General features: G+C 36.1%; 2 protein-coding genes across 2 annotated transcripts; both read right to left on the reverse strand.

Annotated features, from left to right (window-relative positions):
• Nucleotides 1–162: 162 nt before the first annotated feature.
• LOC141839415 (DEK domain-containing chromatin-associated protein 1-like) lies at nt 163–10102 on the reverse strand. Its single transcript, XM_074727157.1, is given in 12 exon segments — nt 163–720; nt 800–830; nt 927–1024; nt 1445–2069; nt 3304–3369; nt 3460–3534; nt 3626–3736; nt 6610–6669; nt 6746–6825; nt 9499–9532; nt 9641–9798; nt 9801–10102. Coding segments are annotated over 12 exon segments (1746 nt in total). The 5' UTR covers nt 10039–10102; the 3' UTR covers nt 163–550.
• A 1715-nt stretch (nt 10103–11817) lies between these two features.
• On the reverse strand, nt 11818–21612 carry LOC141839485 (uncharacterized). Its single transcript, XM_074727229.1, has 8 exons — nt 21491–21612; nt 19991–20091; nt 19301–19548; nt 17592–17711; nt 17333–17474; nt 14519–14658; nt 14359–14394; nt 11818–12857 (listed from the first exon to the last, which is right to left on the reverse strand). The coding sequence occupies exons 2-8, from the start codon at nt 20064–20066 to the stop codon at nt 12114–12116; spliced, it is 1506 nt and encodes a 501-aa protein (XP_074583330.1). The 5' UTR covers nt 20067–20091; nt 21491–21612; the 3' UTR covers nt 11818–12113.

Below are 21612 nucleotides of genomic sequence, written 5' to 3' on the forward strand. Positions count from 1 at the left end.
CTCACAAGCTCCAAATATTAAGAAAAAAAAATGATTCCAATAGAAATAAGAGTGAATCACAGCATTGCATAAATAGGCGAATAAAAAGAGAGTCATCTGCTTCCAAAAATTAATAAGTGAAATTTAAACGCCTAAATTATCAAAAAAATATGAATCACAGCATTAACACAATTGATGATGACAATTGGAATCCAAATAATCACTACATCTTCCTTGTTTCATGTAAAAAAGGCTGAATGTTACAGTGCCAAAGTACATGAAGCCAAGACTGCAACAAACATGAGAAGTAGAGAGGTCCATCACTGATAGTTGAAAGGAGAAAGACAACATAAGCCTAATTATTGCATGTTTAGGTCAGGAGTATCTACCTACCAAAACATTTTAGTAAAAAGACAAGGCTATTGTACATTTAACTAGTCAAACAACATGATTTTAGCTTCTGCCGAGTGGATATATATTTGTCACATGGTTAGGTCTAAGGGAGTTGCTCCGATGAGAGGAGAGCATCATCACTCTAAAAGTAAGCTACAAATACACATCACTCCAGGAGTTACTTTTGGTCGTCTTTATCAGAATCTTCTTTTGCATCATCATCATCATCATCCTCAGCATCATCTTCTGCACCTTCATCCTCCTCATCTGTCATGTTATTGATGACTTCTTCAATTATGCGCTTCACCTCGGCTTTTCTATCCATCAGATTGGTGTTGAAGTGAGTTCCTGTAAACAGTTAATTTAGTGCCCGAATTTCGATATGTTCATCTCTATTTTGTCCTAGATTGTAGTGTAAAAATCATACCTAACTGCCGCAAAATATCAGCCAAAGTTGCCTGTACCCCAAGGATTTTTTAGACAATTAGAAATATCTACAAGGGGAAAAAAAATAAAAAACTGAAGCATCAAGCGAGAAGTCTGAAGCAACTTACAGTGTTGAAATCCACTTCTTTCAATATCTTACTAACAACAGAATGCAATTCCTCAGTGCTGGGTTCATTCTTCTTAGCCTCACTTAGCTTGGATTTTCCTAATTTCATGACCAGATAATTAGCGATCAAGAAAAAAAAAAATCCAAACATGACAAAATAGTGTTAGAAATATATCCATGATTTTCAAACATAAATCACACTCAATACATGAAATTAGCATTACCCATAGCCCCTGTTTTAACAAGCCTATAGTTCTTCAAAGAATGCAATATTATAGCACAAATTAACTTTGGTCTAATAAAGAAGTTAATTGAAATTTGAAAGTGGCACATAGAATATCACTATAACCTTGTGGATTGCATTTAGATAATAAGTATTCATCTATTGAAATAATAATTTTAAAAAAAGGGACTTCCAAAGAACATAATTCTTCTAATAGGACATAAATCTTTTGTTATCGGAAAAAGAATATTAATAAAACAGTTATCTGAGTTTGATATGGAAAAAAAACAATCTACCTCGTTTTTTATTTGCTGTTTCCTTTGACTCTGATTTGGAATGTTTTTGCTTGCCGGTGGCTTCCTTCTTGGATGGAGGTTTCTCTTTTGTCCGGCGTTTTCTACCAACTTTTTTGTTTTTTGAGTCTGGAAGTGGTTCAGAATCACTATCATCCAAAGAATCACTTTTTTTTGCAGAAGATGTAGAGGTACTTTTAGTGCCTTTAGCAGACTTATTTAGTCTTGAACTTTTTTCTTTTGCTGAGTCCTTCCTTTCCGGTTCATTCATCTCCTTATTGGAATCTTTTTTGGTTTCTGGGGGTGAACTTGGATCATCTTCACTAGATACATCTAAATCATCTTCTGAAAACCGTTTACTGGAAGGGATCTGTTTGACAGGAGTAACTTTGCTCTTCTCTTCAGATGGTGCAATGGTCTTCTTTGTTTGCTTAGCAGCAGAATTCTTATTGGTTGGAGCTGGCTCATCTTGTTCTTCCTCTTCGTCACTCTTACCATGATCACTCTCTTCTTGAGAGTCCCCATCATCTTCGCCGTCATGCATCTCATCCTTTGCATCACCGGAAACATTCTCTTCATTATCACCATTCTCATCTGCAGTGGATTGTTGGTTACTCGTTCTTAGTTTCTGTACAAAAAGAGGAACCCTTCAGGTTGACTGTCGTAAACTTACAGAAGAAAATTATTCATCAAAACATGAAACATGGACAATCAACCAGACCTAAATGGAAAATAGTTGATCATACATATTGAAGGATTTATTCTAATTATCCAAAGTAATTATGGCCAGGAATTGATCACTTGATCCTACTATCCAATTGAACAAAGATTTCAAATGTGCTACTATTTTGACCATTATTATTGCTTTTAAAATTTAATGCCTCCCAAGTAATAAAAGAAAAATCAGATGGTCAAAACTCACAGACGATCCTTATACTGTGCCGGAACACTTTCTAAAGATTGTAATCAGGCTGATGCAGTCTAGTTTCTTTTAGTTTCGATAGAATTCAAACTACTAAAGGTTACTTTTCTAGAAATCCAAAGCACCCATTATAGGACAAGGTTTATGCCATTTTGCATGGTCCTAAATGGCCCAAATGAAGGATGGAATAGCATCAGTGTGTTTATTGATTGCTAAACAGCTATCAATACTTTCCAGGATAAAACAAGCTCTTGCTTGGTTTCTTCCAAACATTTTCGAGGATTGCAAATATTTTGTTACTCTCTTGCCAATGATAAGCAGTCACACATGTTACAAGCAATAATAACAGTTTGTTATGCCCTAAAGGAGTCCCTTCAGCTATTTTGACAATATTTATAATTTTAGTTATAACCAAAATATGTGCTCAATTGTATTGTTTGTTTAATATACGATACCTTTTACTTAAAGATCAAGCTGAAATCAATATTTAACCAACATGAAAGCGGATACCTCAAGTCTTCTAAACTTCTTGATCTAATAAATCCTGATTAATGATTGTCAATAGACTACTTATTTGAATACCAAAACAGGACATGTTATTTACAACTATTTTACATGTCATCTGAACAATCAAAGGATTAAAATGGAACCAAATTCTTCACTACTGGACAAGCAAAGAAGGCAAATACTATATGTTTGACAAAAGTTTACCACATCTGTACATCAACAAAAGAGAGAAGAATAAAAACTACAAGTATCCTTGAGCGATCAATTTCCAGACATGTTAAGTAGTGAAAGAAAAGCAATGCTAGTCTTGCCCGTGTTGAGTGCCAAGACAAATATCATATGCAAACTTAATCCAAAAACAAATTTCTCCTTAACCAAGCCAATAACCAATTGCTCATATTTGTAAGAAATAAATAATACTTCAAAAACAGACCTTATTACTTTTTTCTGAAGGTGTTTCTCCAGATGTTCCTTTTGACCGCCTCCCCCTCTTCCCTTTCTAGAAGTAACAACAATATTATGGATGCTAGATCTCTTAAAAACTAAATATTGACCAAAGGAACATTAAATCAAAATTACAAATCCTTACCTTTTCTGTTATTATTACATCTCTAGTAATACAAGGTGACTCCAAAAATTCCATTAAATTTGATACAATTTCTTCCTGAAAAACATGAACTAAAGGTGAATTTTCTGGGAAAGTCATCATATATGGTTACTGATTAATGTAAAAAAAACACAATTGTACCGTGTACCTTTTTGGTAGTGGTCTTTACGGCGTGAATATCAAGTAAATCACAGAAATCAAGCAATCTTTCCTTATTATACTTGTCAAGTTTTTCTTTCACCCTTGTTCTCTGTTTTTCCTGAACAAAACACATAACTTGACCATAATAAGTTCAAACCAATAGTTCAGGATATTAAATCTTTCTATCAGGATTTTTTTTATATAATATGGCTCAGAAATAATCCAAAGAACTTCGCTGACAACATTTAGTTAAAGACTGTTGTCTAGCTCCCTGCCAACAAAGAAAAAATGGCAACAAGATACATGGCTCTAGTTCATCTCCAACTAGAAAACTTGGTTGTCAAACCCAACAAGTTTTATGGGCAGAAGGTAAGAAAGTCATAGTATTGCTAGAACAGGTTTGGTATGATCTATAGGATTGGAATCGGGAGAAAAAATGGAGCAAAATAATTTAATGTAGGAGATAACAAAATATGTCTAAAAACCCCTAAACATTATACATATTTTTAGAATATTTAGGAATTGTTAAAATATTCTATTTTTCTTTTTTAGAATAATTCTCCTAGAATAGGTCCCTATATTCATGTATAAATAGGGACTTATATCTTGTAATGGATAGAGAGAGAAATCCATTGTCTTATTATTTTACATGGTATCAGAGCGAAGGAGTTTAGGTTTATCCGCCTAACCCTAATTCTTTCTCCTCTCTCTCTTCATCGCCGCTGCCTCCCGCGTTGCCTTCGCCGAGGTCGAGGAGATCTCGTTGGACGACGAGATCGTGAGGATCGAGGAGATGATCGCACGGCTGAGTTCGAGGTTGGAGGCGCTCCGGGCCAAGAAGGCGGATCGGGATGCACGGGGGCGGCCGCGCGGGAGGATTGTGCCGGCCAAGTTCATGGATCCGTGTACGCCCGCTTTGAAGAGGATGGATCGGGAGATGGAGGCGATGCCGGCGAATAAGAGAAGCCAAGGATCTGAATTGGATGAGTTGGATGTCGTAGCGAGCTCCCTGTCGCTTACTCAAACTTCTTCCCGTTCGATCATGAAGCTTGCTGCAACTCTTCAGAAGAAGATGAGCCTTCAAATTTGGGACAACGCCGCCTTCGAGGACGGTGGTTCCGCTGCCAAGGTCTAGTCGGCTCCTGCTCCTCCTCCGCCTCTTCGGGAGGTTTCGATGAACGCTTCCGGTCCGGAGGATCTCAACCCTTGCAAGGAGAACCGCGGCCCCGAGGCCATCGAGTCCCTCCTCCTCGACGTCGCACTGCCTAAGAAGGCAGCCTCCCGCATCTCTCCATCCCTGTTCGCGACGTCCACTGCGAACAGAGAGCAATCGCGACGCCATTCCAGCACCTTCTGCTTTTCCAGCAACACAGCAGCAGCAATTTTTCTTCCTTCTCTCTCTCTGTTCGCCACGCGTTTTTCTCGCGTGTGCTCGTGTTTAGGTTTGGGTTTTCCTCCCTCCTTAGGTTTAGGGTTATCTGCCCAAACCAATCCTCTTCCTTCTCTCTCTCTCTGTTGGCCATGCGTTTTCCTCGCGTGTGCTCGTGTTTAGGTTTGGGTTTTCCTCTCTCCTTAGGTTTAGGGTTATCCGCCCAAACCAATCCTCTTCCTTCTCTCTCTCTGTTCACCACGCGTTTTTCTCACGTGCGTTTCTGTCAGCCGCCTTCCTCGTCGCGCGTTTTCCTCGTCGCGACACAGCAATTGCAACGACTTCCTTCTCTCTTTGTTCGCCACGCATTTTCCTCGCGTGCGTTTCTGTCAGCGGCCTTCCTCGTCGCGCGTTTTTCCTCGTCGCGACGCAGCAATCGCGGTGGCTTCCTCGTCGCACGTCTTCCACGATGCGACGAGCAGCATGTTTTCTCGTGACACCACTCTTCCTGTGATCACGCGCTTCTGTTTCTTCCTCGTGACGCCACTCTTCCCATGGTCGCGCGCTCTTGTTTCTTCCTTGCGATGCCACTCTTCCCGTGGTCGCGCGCTTTTGTTTCTTCCTCGCGACGTCACTCTTCCCGTGGTCGCGCACTCCTGTTTCTTCCTCGCAACTCCACTTTTCCCGTGGTCGCGAGCTTCTGTTTCTTCCTCGCGACGCCACTCTTCCCGTGATCGCGCGCTCTTGTTTCTTCCTCACGATGCCACTCTTCCTGTGGTCGTGCACCTCTCTTCTCCGCTGCCCTCTTCCAGTAACGACAACAAGCTAGCAAGTTCCAGCTCTCCGAATGTCAAGTTCATGCCAAATCAAGAGAAGTCTCTTTCAGATCCTGAACGATATAGGCGATTAGTAGGGAGACTAAGCTACCTTACTGTTACTCGTCCGGATATCTCATTTACAATAAGTGTAGTAAGTCAACTTTCCATGCAAGAAACATTGAGATGCTGTAACAAACATTATCCAATATATCATATGTAACAAGCTGGGTACATATAATTTATATCTTCCAACTTGAGGGGGAGTGTTAGAATATTTAGGAATTGTTAAAATATTCTGTTAAGGATAAATATTCTGTTTTTCTTTTTTAAAATAATTCTCCTAGAATAGGTCCCTATATTCATGTATAAATAGGGGCTTATATCTTGTAATAGATAGAGAGAGAAATCCATTGTCTTATTATTTTACACATACCGACAGTTGTATAAGTTGACAGTAGAAAGGAAGACAAGAAACAGTTGCTATGGCTACAACATGATACACCTAAACTAAAGAAAGAATATGTTAAATCCAGTGAAATCTATCAGGGCTATTGGAATCTGGATCAGCAGTTGTCTATCCAATGTTTCTTTGATACCGGGTCAGTTTTGCTTTTGCCCTTCATAAGATTCTAAAGGGCTCATATGCATTGATGATAATCTGACTAACTAATGAAGCACTAACATTATACTAACTACTGTTATTAACATTTTCATTGTGTTAGATCTAAGAGTGTATAATTTTATATTTATTTTCCTTTGTGCTCCTACAACATGGTAAAAAATGAAAGGACTATAAAAGATTACCTCATTTTGACTCCAAACATATCCAGAGAACTGCAGGATATTTCTCTTAAGATAATGTACCTGAATGATATTCAAATTATTCCAGGAATGAAATAGTAGTCATATGCATAAAAGCGCAGTAATCACAGAATCTTACAGTTGATTTCCTTCCAAAGAGAAGGGAGTGAAGAGCTCGAAGATTCTCATCTGCCTTTCGTTTGGACAGCTTGAATAAAACTAAAGCATGTAGCAAGGTCATTAAAAAAGTAAGAATAGTTTGCAAATGAAAAACTAAAGAAAGCAAAATGAGTTCGGCTCTCTATTACAAATAAGCTTTAATAAACATCTAGTTCTGTCATCTCACAAAATAATTTTTCTTCATTATTAGATTAAAGATGACCCTGTATAAAACTTTATTTCCTTGAGCTATATCCAAAAAGATTCAGAAACTAATGTGCCAAATTTAATGTTGTCCCAAGATTTTATCCGTCCGTATAACTTTTATCTAGGAAGTAGGCAGTTGTTAAGATGGATGGACAAGAACTGAAATAATGTTAGATATCTTGGATCTATTATCCAGAAAAGAGACATTTTTGAAGATATGATTGAGTGATTGAAATGAAAAAAGAATATGGAGTCTCTTGTTCAATTATAATGTGCCCCTAAGGTTACAAGAAAAATGGTATCTATCATACTTTATTGTCAGAATATATGACAGTGGTAAGAAGGGACATAGAAAAACAATTGAGGAGCAAAGATGAGAATGTCAAGATACACATATAAGTTCACCGGAAAGAATATTTAAAAAATCACTAGAATCTGAAAGCAACAAGGTGCAACTCCAAATCTCCAATAGGTCATACAAGAAGAGAAATTAAGTTTAGATAGCATGATTATGTTCAACAATACTATGAGGAATAAGAACACCTAACATAATTAGAACTTCAAAGTGATTCAGGAGATTGAATATTATAAGTATTAGCATTTAAGAATATAGTCTTTCCTAGAGTTCAATAAGGAATAATATCCATGTAAGCCCAAATAGTTGGGACTAACATGGGTTGTTGTATTGAATTTTACATGTAGGTAACTTAAAACATGTAGATATTATCAGCACAAAAAAATTGAATGATGGGATACAATCTGCATGTAGTTCGTTTGTTGTCATCAAACTCAATCTACTACTATCATTAATTTTGATTATATTAACTCCCATTGGCCTCTTTTTACACTTGCAAGTTACAAACTCAGATTCTGGCTACAAATATTTGTCTTTCACTTAATACTGTTCATAATTGATCACAAACCTTCTAAATAACTACGAAAATAATATCTCAGGTTGCATGATCGAATGATTGAAATAATTGAAACTATCTAAATCCTGAAATTGATTGATATCTGTTTAAAATAATTGAAACTATCTAAATGACCCCAGTATTTCAAATGAAATGCACTCAATGAAAAATTCAGACCAACGTATGAAACCCAAAGCATAGGAGTGCATGCCCTTCAATATGCACATTGGATGGATAATTTAATGAGTGATTGCAACAGAATAGAATTCAAGAAAATAAAAGTTACCCCCCCCCCCCCCCCCCCAATTTAAACAATCTACTTTATTCTATTAAAGATAACAACATGCTAAAAATCATTAGTGTCGAATATTAGCAGTTGAATGTTTCATGTACCTTCACTGTTTTAGCTAATTAGTAATATACCAACATTTTCTTCAGTTTCCTTATGCCTCTCATGATGTTAATCATAATTAATCCATTGTTTTCTCCCAATTATTTGGGGTCAGCTATATGAATCTTAACCCTCCATCGAGTCCTATGAAAGGCTATGCCACTATAAAATTGGGATAAGATTTGTGTTCAAAGGTTTAGAGTTTTGACAAATTTTACAGTTGTCTATCAAATACTTACACACCCTAAACCCTTTTCATCCGATATTGGGATTGATTTCTGTTGTTTTCCCATTTCTTTCAAGTACGACCACCAGAATCATGTATCAACTTTGAAATTGCCAATAGCAACAGCGCCTACATTCTGTCATTTGATGCTCTATTACATATCAGTAGCTACCCAGAACCAACAAGAAAACATATTCTAAGTTCCCCACACCTGATATAGTCATATCCGTCCCAACAAGTTCATGTTTACTATACTAACTCCGTGTACCTGTTGCCACTTAATTGCCAACATTTTTACATAATTTACCTCCTTCCACAATAAGAAAACATAATAGTCCCAACTCCCAATTATAGTTAGCCTCCCAGTCACCAAATAAAAGTCACTTTAACCATACAGATATCGTTTATTAATCAATATTTCCACACATTTACCAACCACCCAAACACTATGAATTCCACTGTACTTCAGGAATAAAGGGTATAGCTACTGACTAACTGGGCTATAGGTATATGTTAATTCTTGATTCGCTCAAGACTCAGATTAATTGTCTTGTAATAAACTTACAAAAACGTTACTTTCCCTAGGCCATATAAAGTATTCAGAGAGAAACACACAAACACTCATGTCAATTTTTTTTTTTCTATCATTCAATGAGGAGTAACTTCTTTGCTCTCTACTTATTGACAAAGAGTTAATATTGATAACTGAGGGGTGAGTTTTTCTCCCACTTTTTTGTTGATTTTTTGTTCCCAAACATGAAAGAGCTGTCCTTCACTTTCATTGCTATTTTCGACAAACACCATAGCTATTTTTGCGAACTCATACCTCCAAGAAATTGAAAACAAAATGTTTCACTAGTCAAAAATATAGCAAAAGGCGACTTTCCAATCTATGTTGCAAATGATCAAAGAAGACACTTAAAGATCAACTTAATTCCAATGCATAAAGCGACAAAAGAGTGAGAACAAAGTGTAGAGCGAGTTGGGAAAGGTAGTACCATTTGGTATGTCTTTCAGCTTCTGACCAGAACCCTAAAATCCACAGAATGACAACATCAAGAACAAGTACAAGAAATCGTTCAAATCGAATAGAGGAAAATCACCAGGTGGTTTTCGTTCAAGCAAGGAACTTCGGCTAACCTGCTCGAACGACGGCGTCTTCGGCACCGAGGTTTTGCGCGGAGACATCGCAGCAAACCTTTCGACCCTTTTCCGCTCCCTCGACGGCCTCTCCACCGGCGTGGCCCCAACCGACCGCCGCTTTCTCTTCCTACTCGCCGTCCCTTCCTCCTCCCCCTCCCGCTCTTCTCCCGCGCAATTCTTCCTCTCCCTCGCTTCCGCTTACCCCCCTTCACCGCCTCGGCCGCCCCATCGCCACCTTCCTCCTCTACCTCCTTGCCCTCCTCATCACCTCCGGCCCCATCCGGCGATCCACCCTCGCCCTCCAGCTCGCTGACTTCTCGCTCAGCGTCGCCAGCACCAGATCCGCCGGCCGCGTTCTTGATCTCCTCCGCTGCCACTCCAGAGTCAGAATCCATGGACGAAAACCCTAACGACACGAGACCAGCGAGACCGCCGCGAGGGTTTTTGGAGGCCGGAAACGCTTGCGGATGCAGTACGGTTACCTTTTCCCTGAATCCTGTTTCTGACCAATGAGCTGCCCAATCTAAGTGGTACCCACTAGTCAATCGGAGATTCTATTTGACAGTTCAGTGTTGTGCGACCTGGAGCGTCTTGGGGATGGAAGAAGAGGAAGGGGGAACTGGATCTGGTGGCACGTTTACCGATGGAAGGATAATAAATAAATGGATTTAAAATTTCATGCGGAAATTGAGGGCGGGACGCCCAAATTTGCCGAAATTCGCTAATTAAACAATATTGTTTGAAAATCATTAGCATTTCAATTTGACGTGTTTAGAAACATTTAACAAAACAAAGATGCGTGTATTTAAATTAGTTTCTACTAAATTAAATCGGTTTACTTTAACCCTTAACGGAAATAAAAATTAAAAAAATTACGTATAAATTTTTTTTCAACATCTATTTCATGAAAAAAATAAATTATTCATCCTTTCTACTATAAAATAATGAATAAATGAGACTTCCACTTTAAATAGTTGGTCATAACTTATTTTGTTATAATAAAAAAAATGATTTTTTTTCTACTTTAAATAGTTGGTCACAACTATTGGTATATGTTATAATAGTTACATTGTAATTAGTCGAATGCATTATAAATGAATTAAATATTTATGAATAAATTTGATGTTCAAATTAATATTTTATATATATTTATAAACATATATAATTAAATAAATATGCTTAAATAATTCATTAAATTAAATAAATAAATTTAAATATTTATATATTTAACTCGATAATCTTTATGAATAAAAATTATAAATTATTTTTAAATAATATTCATGTACAAAATTTATAAATTATGTTCATATAAAAAAAACTCTTATCCAACTATTAAATAGATAAAGAAACTCTCAAAACAAATAAATATGTTTGTAATATAAAACTCATTAACTAATTAAATAAATTTAAAAATATAAAAATTTCAAACAAATTTGCATTAAGAGTTTAATAACATCTAAATAAATCAGCCTCAAATAAAACTTTAATAAAGTTCAAACTCATAAAAAAATCAAATTTGAATAATTATTTTAACAGTTTAGTTCATTGGAGACTCGATTTGCTTTAAATCGATTATCTTATCAAGTAAACTTGAACAATACAAAATTTAGCTCAACTTGAGTCATTTACCGCCTTAAGTATAGAAAATATGATGGGCATCTTTTATATTTTTGCCTTTAGTATTTGTGAATTTCACTCTACAAGATTAAAAGGAAAAAGGATCTAACAAGAATGATAGAAAGAAGTAACAATCCAAGTGTTTAGCGATTAACTTATCGAATGTAGAAGAGTTTTTGTGTTAACCTACGAGGTTTGAATTTGGCTTACAACACTTCATTATCGATGATTGGTTTGTCTAATGATTAAGATGACAAACGTAGAGAATTGTCTAGCAATTTTTGTAGGAATTGAATATGAATAACAACACTTTACTATCGATAGTTCCTCTTTGAGTGATTCACTCGGCATAGTTCTTGATCATCTTGCTTAATTGTTGGATCGGCCCCGGGCATAATTCTTTCTTTCCCGGTTCATAGTCACTCATCCATTTCTTGCCCCTCGACACCCACTTATGCGAATATCAAACCATTACATCGCATGGTGTTGCCCTAATTCCAACATTCGAGTCGTTTCCGACATCTAGAATATGCAACAAGATTTCTAACCACCAAACTAAAACCGAAAAAAAAACAAGATTATGATACTAACAATGGTCAAAGATAATATGTCCATAGTAATATCGTCCTCATTTGTCAACACTACAACTCAATCTCTTAAAACACAATTCAGTAGAGCAATATCTTCGACTACAATGGTGTCCATAAATGTCGTAACAGAATGTACATGCTTAGCTTCCGATTGCAAAGCAATTTCAGATTATACATAGGTTTGAAGTGAGTTTGCATCAGTATACGGGGGCAAGTTATAAGCATCAGTTGAATCTTTTATGCTCCCTAGCCGCAAAACCATGTTACTGTCGGGTCAGGGGAGGCGGTCCCGATGGCAACGGTGGTTGAACAACGAGGTTGGGGCCTTCGGGCGGTTGAAAGCTGTAGAATGGACTTGGAGCACTTAGATTGGGATGCATGCCGAACAATGGATAGTTCGGTCGAGGTGGTGGAGCCGAGCCGTACGCGTAAGGGACGCCTGTCATAGGCCCCGCAGCAGACTGCATAAATTGGACAGAAGCTGATGGCGACGGCGTTGCAAGTGACACTGAAGTGGATGGTGGCTCCAGGTTAGGGGATGGCGATTGCGAAGGAGGAAGCTGATGCATTGCTTCTGGATGGGAAAATGGCGGCATCGGCACTTGAAGCAGAGGGTGAGGTGGGGGCAGGCTGTTCTGTAACTTCAGCCTCTTGCTATCAGGGGATTCTTCTTTATTTGCCGTTGCCGGACCGATGACGCCTTCCGAGGCCAGAGACGAGAGGACAAAACTCAGCATTTGGGCTGAAGAAGCAGATGCTGTGAGTTTCGCTGCAACTGCAGCAGCTTCTGTTTTCCTGTTCTCGTCGCTGAGAGAAGGTTTAATGTCGGCGAGGGGTTCTTCCTGGGTGCATCTGCTCAGGGTGATTTGAGCATCAACAGCAGAGCTAGCAGTCGCTTCAGGAGCAAAGTGTAATGGCTCTGTCGGGTTCTGTGTGGCTGGAGGTTGTTGTTCCACATTGAGCTGCGATAAGATGTCACCCGCTTGCTTGCATCGTAATTCAGCAACCTGGAAAACATGATCAGTCAAAATTTTTTTTGTAGTATTTGATTTGACTTAGAAGACGTAGGATAAAATCCATGTGCCACCAAAAGGGATCATGGCATTGCATATCTCAGTCAAGGATCTCATGTGAAAGATGCAAAGATCTTCGACATAGAAGATTGTAGTATTTGATTGAACAAAAGAAAGAATGGTCTTCAAGGAGACAAACTTAACTTCATGGTCATCTTCTCTAATCGTTTCTTCTAATGAAGGAAATATTGCTAGTTACTGTAAGGTGAAATTTCATTCATATATCAATTGCAGCTTCAATGTCTGAAAATGACAATGCTAAGGAGAGACGGCAGGAGTGCAACAAGTGAAAAGGTCGACAAATAACGATGAAGGTCCAAATGTCTTCATTGCAATTTTTCTCATAGGCGATAAAACTCTCAATTTGGTATGCAGTGTATGAAAAAAAAAATCAAATCATAGTTCACAAACTTGAGATAACAAGTACCAACAAACAGCATATTATCAATATGTCTTAGTAGAACTACTATATGCAAATGACAAAATAGGATCATAGAGAAAAGTACTAGCTACATTTTTAGATCCCTAATTTTCTCAATTGAGCTTGAGGCAGGCCATCAACTGCCATTTAAAGAGTTAAATCTCTGGACTTATTTATAGTTCTTTGAGATCAAGTGATTGATTGAATGAGGCTGTAGCCTGGACTAATGGACTGTATCTTGTGGTAAAGAGGTTGGCATACTCTCGCACTCTCATTTTATCGCACCACGGAGTCAATATCCATACTAAGAAGAAGAACAAGCCTTATCACATCAAAACTCTGACTCAACGATAAGGGTGAAGTCAATAGTGACAGAAGATGCATTACTGGTACTCTTTCATCTACCCCTGTCTATATATGTTGGATGTTCATACTAGAGTAGCAGTAACATAGATGAGAAGTAAAACAGTGGCAAAGTCATATTCCAATTCCTTTATCAAATATCATCATCATCCTCTCAATCTCGTGGATGAATTAAACTTCAAGTTGATGATTTTCATTATTTCAATTTTGAATGGAAATGGATATATTTCATACATTTTTGAACAAGGTGAGATGTATACCTACATTTCTGTTCTGGATATTGAAAAACTAAATATACTAACCAAATACCAATAAAATATTACATTAATTTGTCTTTCAAGGTAAACAATCAATTAAAAACTATCTTAGAATTTTTAACTGAATATTGCAACGTACAATCCTTAATATGACGACCTTGAACCACAGAATATGGACATATAAATAAGTAAACTATTGTGTTTCTTGTGTAAGAGGGAGCTATAACTGCAGCTTCATTTGTGAAACTTTAACACGTCTTCAGATATGAATGTGTTAGTGACATTGGAATCAAATTAAACAGCGTTGTTAATCAAACAAGAACCTGACAAAAATGTATCTTTGGAGGCTGGAGCAAGTCATGCAAAGGTAATTTAGAAAATACAGGAAGATTACCTGGAGTTGGTGGCCAGTTTGTTCAGCCTTTAGTTCCTGAAAATCAATTAACGTGAAAGAAAACACGGATTAATAAAATTGGTCATGTAAATGAAGAAACTTCAGCAAACTAAAATAAGTTCATTATACTAAAACTGTTTAAAACGTCAGCCAGATGCACCTGCTCATTAAGTGCCTCTCTTAAATATGAGATTAGAGTTGCTCTAGACAATTCAGATGCCTTCAGTTGCTCAATGCACTCTCCTAGAATGCCGTGCTGAATTTTTAAGTTACCAATAATTTCAGATCCATTTGCACTTCCTATTCCAACAACCACTGGATTAGTCCGAAGGTGTGATGTCACAAAACAAAATAAAATTTGACAGATAAGCTTGAGTCAAACTAACATTATTCATCATCTATATAGCATCTAGTGAGTCAAATTCCAAACATGATAAAAGGTGTCGCAATGCAGCTACATGTCAGTGAGATGTAAATATGGTTTTGACTACAAGATGGACTACAAAAATTATTAAGAAATTGATGAAGAGAGTTTGATTATTTGAAGATAGGTAGTGTAGGAAACTGAAATATAGTTTAAAACCTGTTGAAGGGACTTAGGCATCACACCAAAGGATCCTAGGCATCACACCAAAGAAGCCTACTGCAGCAGTACAGCAAACGCACATACTTACTGCTTAGGTGGACTCTTAGAACATGGGAAAAGAAACATAAAGGACTCCTAAATATATACAATCAAGACGCTTGATAAAGACTCTTTTGATTACCTCTTTAACATCCCAAACTTTGACTTTCAAGCATTCAAACTGTTACATTTTATTTCTCAGATAGACTCATCGTTATTCAAATGGCAAATTAAAAGTTAGGTTTTAAAATTCTAATTTTAGGCTTATAGACTCTTAAAGGAGAATGCTACTTGTCTCAATTAGAAATATATGGAAAAGAACAAAGGACTTGCATATGATTCCCGATGCTAGAAATTTTATGATAATCTTCAAAAAATTATTGTGGTGGATCTGGAGAAGAAAAAAGCATCTGACAATCGTACAATGTGATATGATAATCTCCAAACAATTATTGTGGGGCATCCGTCCTAAGATGCATAGGTTTACAATGCAAAATAATTTAATTCTTGTCTTGATAATATTGATAATATTGTTGAGTATGAGTATGCATGTTATTCAGAGTTAGAAGCATAAAAATAATTATTTGAATGATTAGATCTAGTTCTCAAGAAATTAAGCTCATTGTTCGCAAGAGTATAGTTTGGCTACTCACATTAGCTAAAATTTATATCCCACATATATCTGGGATAGTTATAGTGTTTCTTCTCATTGTGCAGATCTAAGTATAGATAAATAATAATAAGAATAAAATAAAATTATATGATAAATATAATGCATGAAATTATGAAAGATGGTAAATAAATTAACATGCAAGTAAAAGAGAATGTTAATGATGGTATTTTTATTTTAATTATTTTATGGATGATAACTAAATTAAATAGGAGATGATAGTGTGTTTTTTTTAGCTTCTATGTATAATATGTGATGATACATAGAAAATTGTGAGGAAAACTAAATAAATGTTCGCAATTTAAAATTATCGACTAAATAAGAAAAACAGGAAGATGAGTTTATACTGAGATGAGTTTCATTGATTTTGAAGTTACCACTAGGATTGAGGTTGAAAAATGGATGAAGATGCATGCAAGATTATAAGATACACAAGAAGAAATGAAATAGGATATCAACTTCTGATATTGAACGCCCAGTTTCAGCTCTAACATTAATTGACATAACTAACAAGATCGAATTGTCAAACCACACCAAAACTAGGACAAAATTGATGAAACAAAGAAGATAATTATCTCACGTCGAAAAAAAGTAAAATATATCATTAATCAAAAATTGAATATTACCTAAACATAAGATGACTATATCACCTCAATCTTAAACAAACTAGGAAATAATAAAGAGCACATGTTAGCCTCTAATTGGGATACAATTATCCCTTAATTATTTACCAAAAGAAAAAATACGACAATCCCCAAATTAACAAATGATAAACTGAGATTTAAAATTTATTTGTAGATGCGCTAATATTGAAATATGTTCTAAGTTGTTTAATTTATTTGAAAAGGCACTAATGACGGATTATTCTCTTATTTATTTCTCAACTTTGTTTCCTTTTTTGTGGTATTTGTTTCTTTCTTGGTAATACAGTGTGATATTTCAAAGTGATTGATCTATGCTTTGGATACTGGAATTACATATCAGATACAATTGTCAGATTAAAAATTGACTAGTACTTTGAACCTTTGTTCAAGGAGATGAAATGGCATGAGTTATGCACATCTTAACATGTATTTGAAAGTAATTGGTCTACACTTTGGATACCAAAATTAGATAACACATAGAACCAATTGTCAGATTAACAAATTGTTAGGTCATTCTACATGCAATCCTGCCAATTGGAATTTCTGGTTAATTTACAGTTTGAGCACTATAGTCAAAGAGGATGTTTTTCTAATGCATAAGAGTGTGTCCATGTTAATGCACTAAAACATTTTTGTATCTTGTTACATTAGCTAATGTGCATTGCTCCTTGTTGCAATATGATGCCCCTGACAAACAAAAATTTGTACTTTATTTATTTACAAATTCTGGGTGAGAACTCAAAACCTTGTGTTAATCAGTAGAATATGAACATAGGATTGACTGAAGACTGAATTGTTTGATCATAAAAAAACAAAAAGACAAATAAAGCCAATTTGTTTAAGCCTATAAGAGTAAAATTGATAGGTAATGAATAAGCTACTAACTGAAACAAGTTTTTTTTTTCCAACGGGTTTAATCCATTGTCGCAGTGGCAGTCACCTATTTTATGCTACAGTAAATCCAGGAATAATAGTGCAAAAAAGAAGTGCAAATGAAACTCAAACAGATACTTATTAACAGATAATAAAATATACCTATTTCAAAGTCACTTCCCAATTCCTTTTCTACTTTATCAATGGTGTTAAGAGCAGCTTGACATTTTCCAAATAAAGAATCTTCATCAGAAAGTTTATCATAGCTTGAAATAATCTTTTCTAGTATTCCACTAGATTGCTTCTGGACAAATCAAACAGACTTATAAACACAAAAGTACAGTGTAGCAAACTATAATGCACAAACTTCAGACCAACGGATAGGCTTAAACAAATACACCCCACATTTAAAGCTCCTTACCAAGTTTTGAGCAACGGCCTTTCCATTTTTATTTTTATCTTCAAGCTTCCTTCCCAGCATCTCTTCCTTGAGAATTTGTCCCCGTGAACCAAAAACTTTACGCTCATCCCAAATGGTAACCTAAAAAGATTACTAATTTAGAAGAAAAAAAAGCAAAGTTGCATGAAGAAAAATGGAGGATGTCAGTTACATTTTCCCCATTAATCAAAAAGATGAGTGTGAACAAGCAACATTTGCAAAATCAATGTAGCATGGATTCAAATTTTAATCTGTGTCAATAGGCAAGGGCAAAATTTTTCATTCTATCTATTGACCCAATACCCCAGTATGCAAGTGGATAAATTATGTTGTTTCACCTTCATCGCGAGTGTCTTCCGTGAGCTTGAGCATCTTCGGATAGAGAACAAAACCCATCCACCCAAGTCGCAAGTATTTTTAAGCATCTTCCACAAGCCTAAGCTTTCTTTTGCAAGGACGAACCTTCCACTTAAGCCATGAGCATCTTCCACCTTCGTCACAAGCATCTTCCACAAGCCTAAGCTTGTTCAAGAATAAAACCCTTTCTCATAAGCTGCGAGTGTTTTCCACCTTCATTATGAGCATCTTCCACTAGCCCAAACTTCTACATGGAAGATGTTCATCTATGGTGACAAAACCCTCTTTTACTCTATATGCTCATCTAAACCCAAGATAATCATAGTTATCACCTTCCCACACTTATGGCTTCCCCTTTCCAAAGCTCAAAAGGGCACCCCTTATTTTTGTTATCGTTAAAAGAGCACCCTATGTTGAAAATTTATCAAAAGAGCACCCCATCAATACCCTTCTTCTAGCACTTTTGTAGTAGTTTTGGCCAAAGTTGCTACAATGTCCAAAACTACTACAAACAATTTTGGTCAACCTAGTCAATGTTGTAGCAGTTTGGCCAAAATTTTAGTCAACCTTCTCCATGTTGTGATAGTTTTAACCAAAATCAATGTCGGAGCAATTTTGATCAAGTTGGAGCGATTTAGACTAAGTCGAAGCAATTTGGACCAATATGAAAAAAAAATACTTTGATATAATAATGCTCCATGTGTAGTGATTTTTCTCCATGTTGTAGTAGGTTTGATCAAAACTACTACAACATGACAAATATATGTGCTTCAATTTAAGTTCACTTGATAAGATGGGCATGACAAATATATATGTGCTTCAATTTGAACAAGGTGTTAGAATAAGTTTAGAGGACGATCTAATGCACATACTACTCGGCATCTTTGACTATTAATATTAGTTCACTTGATAAGATGGGCATGACAAATATATGTGCTTCAATTTGAACAAGGTGTTAGAGATAAAGAGTTTAATTCCCATGGTGTGAGTTATTAATTTGGTATGAGGAGAAAGTTTCACAATTAAAGATATTCAAAAATCAGGTTGAGGCCCAAAAGGAAATATAAACAGAAATGTAACTGTAACTATAAGAGCCTGCACATGAAGTCATCACAGTAAATTAGTATAATGTTCCTGAGAATAGTAAGAATCTGTGAGATTAGTTTTTTATTTAAATTTTATGCTATAGAAAAATTGGAGGGGGGTGTACTGTGGATCTGTTAACTAAAAGAGAAATTACGTTATAAAAGACAAGTAAATAAGAAAATGCAAATAATTGTACTTCCAAATGATGATAGAAAGACAAGTAAATAAGAGAAGCAATTTTATGTTACCAATCTTTGCACAGTTTTCCTTCCAATACCACCTCCATTATCAAATACATCATATAAAGCATCAGGAAGCACTTTCCAGAATTCATTAATGAATTCTAAACCTTTTCGCCGACTGTTCTGCAAAATATCATTGGCCAGATACAAGAAGGAAATTCTTTGTTCCCTAGGGGAGGAATAGAATTGTTGCTCCCAGGTTTCAACAACTTGCTTAGCTTTGTTCCGATGGAAGATGCACCAATGTGATAAGGCTAATCCAAAGTTAAGCATAATAGATCCGGATCAGTGTTTTATTGCTAAAAACAACTAACATTGTTTGCCAGGACAAAACAATCAAGAGCTGGGGCATTTCAAAAGGGAGAAAGACTATCCTTACATCATCATAGTGGTACATAAGAAGGCCCAAAGCGAAATAGAGGATGGACAACACATTGAAAAGATAAAAATTCTAAATAAACATCTAATGTATTTCATGACATACTAATCTTGATCCGATATATCATAAGGCATTCGAAAAAGATCGCAAAAAAGGGAACTCTAAAAATACAATTCATATAACATCTATAAATCCTAAAAGGTCTAAAATTAATTGAACTAGTACTACTTCTAAAATCCAGCATATTTCTTCCCTACACTTTGTGCAGTCATGTGCACCACTCAAAAGATCTGAAATAATTTTATAGACAAGGATACTCTCTATACTCTGCTGTGAATTGTTAAGTCTAGCAAGCTTATCCACCAAAATCTGCCCATTGAACGATCCATTCATTGTTCCTTATCAGAAGTTCAGTATGCTGGAAAGAATTGAATAACATTAGGATGCGAGAATATGTGAAGGAGGAAAACAATATAATATCAGAAACGTACAATGCAAATCCTAAAAATATGAATTTTTTCTTCAGAAAGGATTTAACGACAGGAAATTAACAAAGTGAAGAAACAATAATTGAAAATTTAAAATTAACAGTACTAGGTTCAAATATCTTATTATAGTTTACAATATTTACAAATGGTTTTTTCATCATTTAACTGAAATAAAAGGGTAAAAATGTTTTGAATTAAAACACAAAATACATGGTAGCTAACTAGAAAAGCTACAAGGACCATTCCAGCTGACACAAGAATGATACATAATTTGTTACACAAGCCTACAGCACATTATGAGCTTGAATACATTTTTTAATAAATAGTAAGAAACAGGTAGATCAAAGCAGACAGACCTTAAACACATTTTTTAAAAAAACTGAATGCTATGTAATTATTTTATTGATTTCATAATTAGATATTTACACAATAATTAACAGTACACAACAGAAGAAACAACATGTATTTCAAAGGGGGGAAATGTCTAATGGATTGTAAAAATATTGATGTTCTGATCCTTATGCAACTCTGAATTACACTAAAAATTAGACTGACAGTGTATACAAATTGACTTAACTTTTTTAGAATGGAGCAAATATCTACAAGTAAAATTTTGAATACACTTAAAGACTTCATCCGACAAGATAAGTAATAGCACAAGGTTGCCACTGACTTATATCTGCAAGTACCAACAATCAAGTGCTGGTAACTGGAATCATATTGAAGCTCGTTGACAAGCTAAATGACAAAGTAAAATGGAAACAGCAGAAACTACTTGGTCGTGATGAATTTAGTTGGAGGCTTGGAGCAACAACTGACCAATGCCTAGACCTTAGGAATTTGAAGTAAAATATATCAATTAAAGTCAAGGGTGACGACATGATTAAAGAAAACCCCACTTCCAAGGATAAATGTGGCGAGCAGGCAGAGATCCATGAATCAATCAATTTCCAAGATCAATAGCCAACAGGAAGTACCCATTTCATCGGATTGACGCACGGGAGAAAAGAAAATAGGATCATTTGAGGTCGTCTTCCCATAAAGGTCACAACTTCAGTCCAAAAGCATCGAGTTTGCTTCTTTGCTGGATAACTAATAACCAATTCCGCGCTCTATTTGCGGAACATCTTCAGGACGATAAAGCCCTGGATTAAAGGGGCAATGGCATACCTAACTAGTAATTCTACCACAGACACGCCACGGAAGACCAATTCCATACTCGAGGAAGGCATTTCAAAGGCAAACAGCAGCTCGGCATTATAAAAGAAAGGAGGAAGAGAGGAAATGCACTGAAAGGGATCGAACAAGTGAAGCCATTGGAAATCTGACCTGAAAATTATAGAGCTGAGGCGGAGGGCGGCGAACCTGCGGCTGGAATTTGCAGAACTCTTGGTCGGTTCGATCGACGCCCGGATGAGATGGTTAGGGTTTTGTTTACGTTCTTGTGGTTA

Source organism: Curcuma longa, chromosome 11 (assembly GCF_044706935.1).
Source record: "Curcuma longa cultivar G26 ecotype Majalengka, Jawa Barat chromosome 11, ITB_CL_G26_1.1, whole genome shotgun sequence".
Taxonomy (NCBI): domain Eukaryota; kingdom Viridiplantae; phylum Streptophyta; class Magnoliopsida; order Zingiberales; family Zingiberaceae; genus Curcuma; species Curcuma longa.